We start from the raw sequence: 12,409 nt of genomic DNA, 5'->3' as shown, positions 1-12,409 counted from the left end.
CAAATTTATTATGTTTGCCTGTCTCACCCTGACTCTCCCCTCTGCCGTTTGTCAGTCGGTCAGCAGACTTTTGCTGCCGACCAGCAGAGTGATGATTGGAAGGAGGACTAGAACTAGAAGTATTTTTCTTTCGTTATTATTTTAGCGTCGACGATCATAGCAGGTATAAAGACGATCATTCTACTAACGCTGTTGGATTGCTGTCAGTGGTGTTAATGATCAAAATGACTATGTGGCTGTTGAGGGAAGAGAATGAATCAGAAACTCTGATAGGCCCAGCTCCTCCACCTCCTTCTCATCTGTAAACTCCTCTTCCCATTCTCCCTTGCTTGGCCAGAGGGCATACTGGAAACCAGTCAAACTGGTTGGCTCTGCCTTCAGCAGGGGTGGAAGAGAGGAAAGCCTGAAGCACTGTAGCTGTTTCACATATTTGTAATCCTCCTTTAAATTTCATTGGAGGCTTTCAGTCTAATCAATAACCTTGATGGTTAATGTGCTCAACATGCAGGAATTTGATATCGTTTCTATGGTAAATCCAAAGAAACATTCTAAGCGTTCATAAATTTAGCTTGAGGAGATGATCTATATTTTGGACTGATAATTACTAATTTTCGTCTTGGCTCTTGATCCTTCCCTGCATACAAAATAATGCAGTCACAGATTTAAATGCTTCTGGAAATGATCAGAAAGAGAAACGGCACAGACAGGTCTTGCATGTGTGTGTACAGTCAAAACTCTGACATGGTACATTTTGTACAGCAACAAAGTCAGTAAACTTTCAGTCGGTTGTAAGAAATATAGAGGGTGGTTTGAAAAACGCAGATTCTTGACAAAGATAATTGGAGGTGTGTTCATAAATTTTTGGAAAAGAGCATAAAAGTAGAAATGTCACAACGATCAATTACCTATTATATTGCTGGGGTGCCGATTAGGTCTTTTTAAAATAATTGTATCAGAGTTTCTGACAAAACTCAATTCTCATCACTTGTTTTTGTTGTTGGAGTCTTGTAGTTTTTATGTTCATTGCACCCACAGTGAGATGTGGGAAGACAATTTACAAGGATTTAAGATCGTGAACTGTTTTTGTGCCCACGGCTCGTAAAGCTGTTGCACAAGCCGTGCTATTTGTTATTGTTATTAATCTGGATTTTTCTTCACACTAAGTGTTTTTGTCCTTTTACAGTGATGTTCAAAATGAAAGTGACAGTCAGAAGGTCTCCCTTCTGACTGGATCATGTGACTTGCTTGTCCTACCAGATACCTTTTGATTTAAGGGAGAGTTGTCTAGAGAGCAGCTGAAACATCCGGTATCAAAAGTTATGATCAAAGCAAAATGCCAACTTTATGAACCTTCAGAACTACAGTAAATTATCAATAAGTCACATCAAAACTGAGATTAAATATATTAGAATTATCATATTTTACAGAGAACATCAGCCAAAGCATAAAATTAAATTAGTGAAAAATGTAGCAAACTGTGCTGGGTCAAATACATGCTTATAGAGACATGGCTGTCCTGTAGAAACTCATGTCGGGAGAAAATGAGAGGAACTGACACGGCAGCATCTAGAACAGTGTTTCTCAACCTTTTTTGGGCCAGCGCCCTCCTAGCCTTTATCCAGGTCCCTCACCGCCCCCCACCAAAGAATTTGCAGGCTACTTTGCACTGACCATTATTTTATCATATTACTATCCCTATTGTAGATGTTTTGATTTTTATGCTTGTTTCTGTATTTATCATCAAAAATAATTTCCCAGAGAACAAAAAAGTCACAGGAATAGAAATTATTTTCGCAGGTGTCTATGAAAAATGCAATAAACATTCAACTTAAAATCGGTAGGCCTAACAGCTGCCAATCAGAGTGGAAAAATATTCTTATTTTGTGCCATTTTCTAGTTGTTAAATCTTGTGCAAAATGACCAGACAAAAGATGTACAACATGCCAGTTTAAACTTTGAACTATTTGCAAAACGACTGAGCTCTGCGACATTAAAATATGGATAGAACTGGAACTACATTAATCATAGCTCTTCTTCTCTTCAGTGTTTGTCAGTTTCTGGTGGTGCAGCTCTGTGCTGCCTTCAGGAGAATGGGACATCAGAGCATCATCCATAAAACTTCACCCACATGGCATTTATTATGCAAACCAGAGCTTTCAGTGGAAAAACAAAAGTTCCAGGTCCTTTTAATGCCATACAAATATGAGACAGAAACATGGATTATATCTTTATATAGACCTGTCTATTGATTTATAGATTAATAGTTTTATTGGACAGAAATTACAAAGAACAAATCTGGTTCTTAATCAAATCCTAATGACTCAAATTGAAAGTGTCATGGAGTCATCAGCCTCATGACATTAACACAGAGATGAAAATAATATTGAAGAAATAAATCTAATTAAAAACATAAATAAGTGATAAGTTCTTTACTGTTATGGTCTGTAAGATATATTTATTCTCAGTATTAGATATGGTCTCAACAAACCCATGGCACTTCAACAATATTATTTTACCTTTTATCTGGAAATGGTGTCTGTTTATTCTTGCCATACACTCCTCTGTATTAATTATTGCTCGAAAGGTCTTGCCATACCAGTTTATTCCTCTGTATTTACTTTAGTTTCTTAGTTTATTCTTGCATTTTGTTCTTCATTCATTTCCATTTAGTTTCATTTGATTAGTATTATCCTCTCTCGGTTTATTGCTATGTCCACTTTAGTTTCTTTCCTGTTGCTAGACTTATTTTATCGTTTATTGACCATCAGTAATCTTCACTCATCACCTGCTGCGCCGCCTAATCGTCATGTGTTTCACATCATGTGTTAATTTTTCACTGTTCAGCGTCGGATTCTCTGTTTTTATGCCATAATTCACATCTAGTTCGTCGCTCAGTTTTATACGGGAAGCGTATCGATGGCGAAAAGGCAGACCGACATAAACCTTTCAAAACAACGGAAACAATTTCTGCATTCTGATTATTTAAATTTAAAAGTGCTGTGTTGATCAGCCCCGTTTTATACCGGACCACTTACAGCATCGGTGTTAACGCTATAAAATGAACGCTCACTATCGTGGTATCACCCATGGAGGGATTTTTTTATTTAAATGGGTTCATTTTTCAGAGGGATACACAGTGAGGGTATCGTGATTTTAGTAATTACATGTTTATAAGAGAGATTTTCTGTTGTCCTTACATGGAAGCGGGCAGCTTTCAAATGGAAATAAAACACTTTTTAATATAAGTTGCTGCTTTGACATGATCACAGAACTGCGAAAACATATGTACAAAAATACCAGACAAAGTGAATCACAGCAACGTCATCAGCCGGTGTAATGCTGAGCTGATGCGGTGAAGCTACTAGCAGGAGAGCGGAGCTGCGCCAAGAAGCTAACAGAAACTAACAAGCATTGAATAGAAGGAGAGCTGCCATCGATACAGTTGCAGCCAAGCATGATTCAATAGTTTTACCAAGTTGCTCAAAGTCTAAACTGGCATTGTCGTGTAAAGTTTACCTTCAACCAAACGTCCCCCAAAGGCATCCCAGCGCCCCCCTTTTGTAAAAATATCCGCCAGCGCCCCCTGCCTCTGAATGCCCCCTGGGGGGCGGTACCGCCCACGTTGAGAACCGCTAATCTAGAACGTCATTTATAAGAGAATGGGACACAATCACTAATGTAGGTCATCTAGTAGAGATTTGGTGTGTTATTTTACTACTACTTCACAGCAACTGAGTTTTAAGGCTCGTGTGTACATGAGCAAACAAGCATTTTGACCATACTATTGCTTTAAGCTATATAAACAGAATTTTGGGTCCCTTTTATTCCTCAAGCAAATTGGGCCAACTTTGTAAATTCTTACTAACTCTGTAAATTCAAAGCATTGAAACATCTTTCTGAGGGATGTAGCATTCTTAAAATAGCCTAGATTTGTGGTGTGATCACACACAAGTACAAGGTATTCAAAAAAGTAAGGCTGAAACTTAAAAATCACAAAATAAGACAGGTTATCTGGAATGTCGAAAATGTGTTAATAAATATCTTAAGACCGATTTTTCGAAAGGTTTTCTGGACTGATGAAATAAGAGTGACTCTTGATGGAAAGGATGTATGGGCCCGTTGCTGAATAAATAATCAGCATAGAGCTCCAGTCAGCCATGATGCCAACAGGGTGGAGGTGGGGTAGTGATGTGGGCTGCCATTAATAAAGATAAGCTAGATGGGCCTTTTCCAACTGAAGATGAACTCAAAATAAACTCCTAGAACTACTGTCTATGTTTAGAAGACATTTCATTAATCTATGATCTTCAAGTAGTTGTGGGGATAAAGTCTGCGTCTTTTAATAAAGACTATAATTTTAAGCTCCATCACATTCTTTGTTTTGTATCTCTGCACAACTAGCCTGGTCTGGAAGACGGTGATTGTTGACTCACACAAAAATAAACTTTAGAAACTGAATAAAGAACTTCTATCTGGTATTTAAAGGCTGGGTGGCTATGCTGATCACTGATTCACTTATTTTATCTTCTGAAAATATTCAGGTTTGAGGTTTATTAACATTTTAAATTGAGTTAAGAGGGCTGCAATTGTTCAAAAATAAAGTGAATATTCAGAAATGTAACTTGAATAATTGCGTACACAAAATATACAGCACCGATTTTGGTGTTGTACCAGACTGTGGCTTTATGGGCAAATGCATATTCTATAATAACTTTGAGTATCAGGGAGAAAAAGTCCTCCTCCTGACATCCATAAATGGCAGTTATGTCAGATTTCTGCTTTGTCTTTTTTTTTTTTTTAGATTTATTTAATTGTGTAGCTTTGCTGAATAACTGCAGCATTGCAAAAATAAATATTTACACTGTGTTTTCTTAGCATAAAAACAAAACCATACAACCGCACCACTGTGCATCCATAAAGAGACATGCCTCATATTTTTACAGGAGGACATTATAAAATTTTTTGACTGGACACTTGTCTTCGAAAATGAAGAGGTTTTGCAACATAAGGCCTTTTTTTTTTTTTTTTTTTTTTTTTAAATGTTTATACATTTCAGAGTTACTAATCTTTGTGGCAATTTTAATTCTTTGATAATGCACAATATAAAGGTTTGGACTTACTGATCACATGATTTCTGGTTGAAACAAAATGTAGCTTCATCTTCTGCCACTTATAATAAATGTTTTCTAGACTATTATTGAAAATGTAATTGTAATTTGCTGTAATAAATCGAAGGTTTATTAAAGGTGAATATTCACACTTTCCGAAAGAATGAGCAAATCCGGAAATATGAAAATGTTAGTGATGGTTATTAAATACAACCTTTTATGCTCTCACTGGTCTTTAAATAGTTTTATTCTAGTTAGTATCTTTATCTCTTCATTGTGTTTAATAAATCATCAAACTTTGTTTGAGAGTATTTCAAACACCTCCCTCCCACTAAATTAACTCTTTTTAAAAATTTTTACACTCATACGCATTAAAATATTTTTTACTTCACTGGAAGAAAGAAAAAAGTTGTCTGTTTGCATCACTGCTTTCAATACAACAATTAAAAATAAATCATGAATTGTAGTTTTGTTGTAGGACGTCTGTCCATAATTTAAGGTCATTGCCCCTGAATGCATTTCCGAACTTTAATCTGACTTTTTGTTGTTGCTTTTGGAGTAATAGTTCTTAATAATGATAATGATAATGACACACACTGACCACCCCCAACCTGCATCTTCACATGATCTTTTGCTATTCTTCTGGGGTTGATGCACAAATTTAACTCAAAAACCCTATAGAGTACACTGCCTTTCTCTTTTCGGCGTAATATGATGGCTGGACATTTCAGTTATGTTTATAGTTTCATATAATTGATTTCAGCGAATGAACATGGCGCCTTCAGGCACCTGCGAACTGAACCTAGGGAAGAACTAGACTTGCGGAGGTCCACCATTCACTCTCTGAACTGATCAGACAGCAATAAAGACATGGTTAGGTCTGTGTATGCAATGTATCTAAATATCTGGTTTCAGTTGTATGTTGAGCTCTTCAGAAAGTCACACGTCAAAACTACAGATCATCTCTGTATTGTTTTTATTTTATTTTTTCCCTACTGCTTCTACTGCTTCTTGCCCCTTTTTTTTTAGCACACATCCATAACCTTTAGAACAAATAAAATGATAAATTATCATTTTAAACGTGTCAAATTTTTTTTTTACTTTATTTAAATTTTTAACATGAGATGCTGTTCATTCTCTGTTGCTTAGCAGAGTATACAGATTAACTGTATGGCTCATAATGGCTTATTTTTGCTCGACTGACCAACAGCAGATTGTAGAGATAGGCCTCTGTAGTGACAGCCAAGCCTTTTGTCAGTACAAAGCTCCCCGTTTCTTCATGAACCCGGTGAACCGCTCTGTTTCCTGCCACTGCCAGAGCCCGCTCATCTGCTGCTCCTCTCCGAGCCGACCTTAAACTCCAAACTTAGCTAGGGAGTGCATCTTGCCTCCCGCCATCTGTCCATAAACTCTTTCACCAATAAAGGAGCAGACTAGAAATACTGTTATAAGCATGGGACTCATAAACTACATAAAGCAGCCCTGTGCAAATGCGTTTTATTGTAAACCTTACACTTATTTTCTCAGCTGGGTTACATTTAACCATTGCCTTCATAGATTAATGTAGTTTTTCCTACTTTAACCCAAATTGTCCTATTCCCACATAAGACAACAAATAATGTCTTAAAACCAGTAATTATTGGTACTTTTCAAAATGTCAGTGAATTTGTTTGCAATCATTTTCTTAACAGCTGCAACCGTTATTGTTTGGTATGTAATCTCAGGTTGTCTCCTCCTGTTTTAGCTTCTGAGAACTGTATTTACTCAGATACTTTACATGTACAAGTCAAAAGTCTTTTGTCTCAGACCCATATTTGTGCTTTCAGGAGTTTTATGACCACACAAAGACTCTCTGGCATGATGAAGGTGTGCGGGCATGCTGGGAAAGATCCAACGAATATCAGCTCATCGACTGCGCCCAGTAGTAAGTCCTTCTTTTTTAAGTCTTTTTTCCCCTCCTCCTACAAATCTTTGCTTCTGTTAATGGACACGTTTGCATCTTCAAGGATACAATTTGTGGACTATTTCCTAAATCTACAGAGAATAATTGCATGTAAATTGAAATGTTGCTCTACTACCTATACATAACAAGGTAATTAAAGGAGTCCTGTTTTTAATTATGTTCCTATGTTCCAATAATGCTTTTTTGTAAGGAAAATGGATTTACGGGTTGATAAGCAGACATCGGTGTATCACAACCAGAAAATATCTTTTCAGCCAATGTCACACAGCTTTTGGTGGAGGCAGTGTGGTGGTGTGATGCCTCATCTCTTTGGGTTGAGAGTTTTCACCACTGAAGGCAAATTAGGTGCAGAGAAATATTAGGTTGAGCTTCTATACCTCCATTGTTAATGACAAACCTTCATCCTCCAAGATGTTGATGCTTGCCCTCACAGAGCACGCTTTATCAGGGATTACCACCAGAACTTGGGAATGTTAAGGGTGGAATGGCCTGCCCGCAGTCCTGACCTCACCGCCATTGAACATTTATGGGATTAGCTCGGGTGTGCTCTTTGTGCTTAAATGACCAGCACAGCCACATATGCGGGTTGAGAAATGAGATTCTATCAGGCAGTAGTGTGTGACCAAGCTAGTGACCCACTTGAGGTGGAAGTGGCAGGCTGTTTACTTGTGTGGGATTCTCCAACAAATAAGTCATGTTTTTGGCCTTTTGTCATCCATTGGAATAAAAGATACGAAACAAGTCAACACTTGTTTACTCGTGTCTTTGTTTTGCCCCATTGTTTTGTCTGAATGTTGCCATTTGTCCTAATGTGTCCTTTCCTCTTTTTTGTTTTAGAAACGGTGGAGAACTCCCTATTTAACCCAGAAAGGATAATTTTAGTTTATTAGTAATATCAGAAACAAATTAAAGTTGTTGATATACATGATATACGAGCTCGTGAAGCTGTTGGTATATTTAAGTGTGTACTGATGCTGAATTATCACAGAAGTTTGTCATTCATTACATTTATGTCTGTTTAAAAAAAAGAAAGAAATGTTTTAAATCAATGCAGCTGTTGACTGCAGATATTTGCATCGGTATCAGAAGTGGAAAATTGTGGATCAGTGCATCCCTAGTGAAAAAGTCTGATATGAGTCACACATGGGGAAAAACGGCGGGTTGAGTCACATTAGCCTGTGTGAATGTAGCATTAGACTTGGGGGTGGGAGGATGCATGTTTTTGTGTGTGTCCCTGACATGTTGCATGCTTGGCTACAGGTGTCTGTTGGCTTACTGTTTACTGGCCTTCAGAGATGTGATAGCTGAGAGAGTTTAGGGCAGTTGACAAGAGCAAAGGACTGAAAAGCAGGTAATAATCAGACTCTCCTCTCATGTCCTCTCCTCCTCGTTCCTCCTCTTCTCTACTCTTCTTCTCCTCTCTCCTCTCCTCGTTATGGATCAGATGCTGGGCTGGGTGGCCAGACCGGAAGTGCTCCCCTCCCCCCTCCGTATGCTTATGTAAACGGAGAAGTGGAGAAAAAGAGAGGGAAGAGCTATTTTTAACCCAGGCAGGCTGCAGAAGGAGAAAGAATGAGCGAGTGTGTTAGGAGGGAGACAACTTCAGCATTATTGATGAAGGTTGTTAGCATTAAATGGAAATGTCAACCCTGAATCAGCACCGGACAGTCATCCCCCCAACCTCCTTTTTGTTTGTTTATAAAAGGTGAATGACATTGCCCACTTTTTGCTATAATAAAAAACGGGAAAAAAGGAAGAAATTGAATGTGTTGCGATGCTTTTTCATCTGTGTGATGAAGAGGAAGTCACTGAAGCTTCCCTGGCTGCCTTTTTGCTCAGTCATCCTCCTGTGTGATCTTGTTGATTTATTAATTTTTTTTTTCTGTAGCAAGCCATGTTATATGGCATCATCTTGAATGTTGTTGTTGCAAGAATGGTGTTGCCCTTGATTTCACGAGGATATGTTGAGTTCAGTTGCTGTCACTGTAGGCAGTTCACATCCAAGGTCCAAAGAGCGTGACAAGACTGAGGCACGGGTTTGTTTTAACTCCAAAACGAGGCCTGATTGGAAGTCAATCTCTGACCAGAACAGTCTCTGTGCTTTTACTCAATAAAGTTCCTGTCTTCTTGTGTAAAAAAGCTTTTTAAATTTTCTTTAACTTTTAGAAAATATGAATAAAGCAGATGAATGTCCTTGGCATCGGCATTGCCTGTAGAAAATGGCGATCGTGCCTTTAGAAATGAGAGTATTCCTCGTCATGAGATTTGAAAAAGCCCCAGCACGTATTAGTTTTTCTTAGCTTGTCGGAATAAAAAAGCAAGTCATAATGATGTTTCACCTCGTGAGCACGATTCGCCGGTTGGCAGATTTAGTTAACTTGAGACGGTGCCAGACGTGCCGCCTCTGTTTCCAGTCAAACCTGACTGCACGTCTCTTTTGTGCGATGTCATCAATCTTTCTCGTTCATTTCTGCCTGACTGCTTCATAGCCAAATTCTGAGCTGTTCTTTTTTTAAATGAGAAGAAAGGGAAGACATTTGTGGCTGGAGTGAGATGCAAACAAAGGAAATAAATGCTAGCACATGGGGGCCTGAAGGAGCTTTTGAAAAGCAAGCGCATCATGGGATGCTGCTGACCTGCCGCAGACATATATTTGGAGGAGCGGCAGACAAAGCTGCACAAAACAGTGAGCCATTTTATTCTCTGGAAGAGTGTCACCATGTTTACCTGATGATGGATTTTGAGAATCATTAGCATAAGACAAAAGGGGCAACCTTTACGACATCTTGTCTCTATCTTTGGAGTATATAAACACAGTACATGCAAAAGTATTCAGACCCCTTCTTGGTATGTGTGTGCTTTAGTGAGATTTTATGTGATCAGCTGCCACAAAGTACTACATAACAAAGAGGTGAAAATAAGATGATGTCGTTTTCAAATACTTTTCTTTGCAAATTTTCAAAACGGTGACATTCATCTATAATTTTTGTGGACTTTACTCTCATTCCATTAAATAATATTCAGAGTAGGATTGGGCATTTATTGTTTTGATTTACTTTTGTCACAATAATCCATAGCAACCAAAACCTTCAAAAGTATCCACATTAGTAAATGTAGCCCGCATGTCTGTAGTATCAGTGTCTGTAAGGTGAAGGTTTGTTAGAGAACTTTAATCAACATGTTGACGTAGAAACACTTTAATATGGTTATATATGCTATAGAAAATATTTCTGAAAATGTTGGTTCATAATAGGGTTGTACTTTAAATATGGGGGACAAATAAAAATAGAGGAATTTACAATAATTAGTGTAGCCTCAGAGGCTCAATTTGGCCTGGCATTTGATTTTCAGGAGTCACTTGTGACACTTGATCATTAAAAATGCATACTGGATATGTGCAGTTATATAGTAGGAAATAAGTCAATTTTATTTATAAAGTACCCTTCACACTAAGAGCAGCTCAAAGTGCTATACAGAATTAAAAAACAATTAATTCTGTAATACAGCCAGGGAATTAAAAACAGAAACCCACAAAATAAAAATAAAAAAACACAACATAAAAAATGAATATAGAATAGATATATGGATATAGCCTAAAATATGTCTTCATTCATTTCTCGACACTAAACTGAAATTTGCTTAGTTATATAAAATAATTCTGAAAACTTTGTTTCACATAATAAACTAAAAAAAAAAAGAAAAAAAAAACTAGGATGGCATTTTAGATTATTCAGTTTAATCTAGATGTATAAAAAACACTAGACTACGTGGAACAAACACTATAGACTATTAAATCATTCTGACTTGCTTATGCATTTAATTTATCGTGCGCTGAAATAAATTATTCTTAAATAACAAAAAAAGCTTCCTAAGGCTTTTGACTAAAAATAATTTATAGTTATGAACTTTAACAGAAAATAGCTTTATTTTGCTTTTGATCTTGTTATATATAATAGTATAGTTAAAAAAGCGTTTAAGTGCAACATTTTTGTTTTATTAAAGTTTAAAAAAAATAAAAATAATACATGGAGCTTGAAGAAAAGAAGTAGTTATTAGCTGGGTTTGGACGCTGGTGGAGCGTCTTGGCTGAGTTGGTTATCTGCTCATTGAAGTCGTGTCGCGGCGGCTACACGCTGTCGGCGTTTCCCCCTCCGATGTCCCTCTTCTCCTCTCCGCTCTATCCTTCCTCCCCGCTGATTCTCTCCCTCACAGCTGCATGTGGTGGGACAGAAAATGGATGTGCTGAGTCTCTGACTCGTGTGGATGGAACTGCAGCTGAAGTTGATGCGGCGTAGCTGTGTAATAAGCTCAGGTGTGTTTGAGAGATGTGACGGTGTTGGCAGATGTGGAGCAGAAGTAGAGTTAAACGTGGAGATGTTCGAGGCGAACACTTTTCTAAACTTTTCTGCCATAGTTTCTCCGCGGTGCTGCTGTCCCGGCCTATTTCTTCCGCAGTTGTTTTATGTTATTCTTGGCTTTCCGTTAATTCACTTTAGCTTTTTCTAATGTTATTTCTTAACTTGCTGTTAATTTTCAAACATATATTAATTATTCTTGTATGTTACCAAATTTTTTTTTTTTTTTTTAATTTTGATTTTATTTTGTATGCTTCTTTAATCTTTCTGTCTTTACTTCTTTTCATCTCTTTTTTAAAAATGTTGCAAGTTTATGTTTGTCCTTCATTTTCTTCATGTTTCACATCTTATTTCTAGTTATTTTTAGTTTCTCATCGCTCTCAGTTCTTCTTAGCTTTCTTTTTCTAATTTTCAGATGTATATTAGATCTTTTTGTTGTTTTTTTCCCCCCTCATACATCTTGTGCTCTTTTTCTCTTCTCGCTAACCCACTCCATTCCAGGCATGGTTCTCTGTCTGTACCTCGTTGTTTCTCGCTGTATTTCCTCCTCTGTCTCTTTCTCTCCCTCCTGTCCCTGCTTCTTTCTTTTCTTTCTTCTCGTCTCCCTCCTCTGTAGCTTGGTCTTTTCCTCCTTCTCCTTCTTTTTATATTTCTTTCTTTCTGTCTCTCTCTCTCTGTCTGTCTCTCTCCAGCTGCACAGGATTTGGAGCTGTTTCTATTTTTAGCGCCTGTGGTTCTGTCACCATGACAACCAAGCTGGAGGCCAGGGCGCCAGGGAGCTATTTTTGGAGCAGCGCTGTAATGTCAGACACAGCCTTCTCTCTCCTTTCTTTCCTCGTCTTTCTCCCGCTCTCCCTTTCACAGGATACGGTTTGTGTGTTAGAATCGGGGTCGGCTGGTGAAGCCTTTGCTTGCGTCGCCTCGCAGGTTGAGGCGTTAGTGAACAAAGAGGCCGTAAAGCCCCTGGAATCGCTCCCCTCGTC

General features: G+C 37.9%; 1 protein-coding gene and 1 long non-coding RNA gene across 4 annotated transcripts in view; one reads left to right on the top strand and one right to left on the bottom strand.

The window, feature by feature from the left end:
• LOC103464384 (guanine nucleotide-binding protein G(s) subunit alpha-like) overlaps positions 1-12,409 on the top strand; it is a 32,414-nt gene that overhangs the window by 8,588 nt on the left and 11,417 nt on the right. For all 3 annotated transcript variants that reach the window (XM_081606996.1, XM_081606995.1, XM_081606997.1), the window contains one exon: positions 6,935-7,032. In XM_081606996.1, coding sequence (XP_081463122.1) covers positions 6,935-7,032 — 98 coding nt within the window. The remainder of the gene's footprint in view (positions 1-6,934; positions 7,033-12,409) is intronic.
• On the bottom strand, positions 11,044-12,128 carry LOC145551656 (uncharacterized). Its single transcript, XR_014087537.1, has 2 exons — positions 11,948-12,128; positions 11,044-11,283 (listed from the first exon to the last, which is right to left on the bottom strand). It is a non-coding gene; the product is annotated as an uncharacterized LOC145551656 (long non-coding RNA).

This window comes from Poecilia reticulata, chromosome 5, assembly GCF_904066995.2.
Source record: "Poecilia reticulata chromosome 5, P_reticulata-male-v2, whole genome shotgun sequence".
Classification (NCBI taxonomy): domain Eukaryota; kingdom Metazoa; phylum Chordata; class Actinopteri; order Cyprinodontiformes; family Poeciliidae; genus Poecilia; species Poecilia reticulata.
The sequence above is the reverse complement of the archived record's forward strand: the minus strand, read 5'-3'. Positions and strand labels throughout refer to the sequence as shown.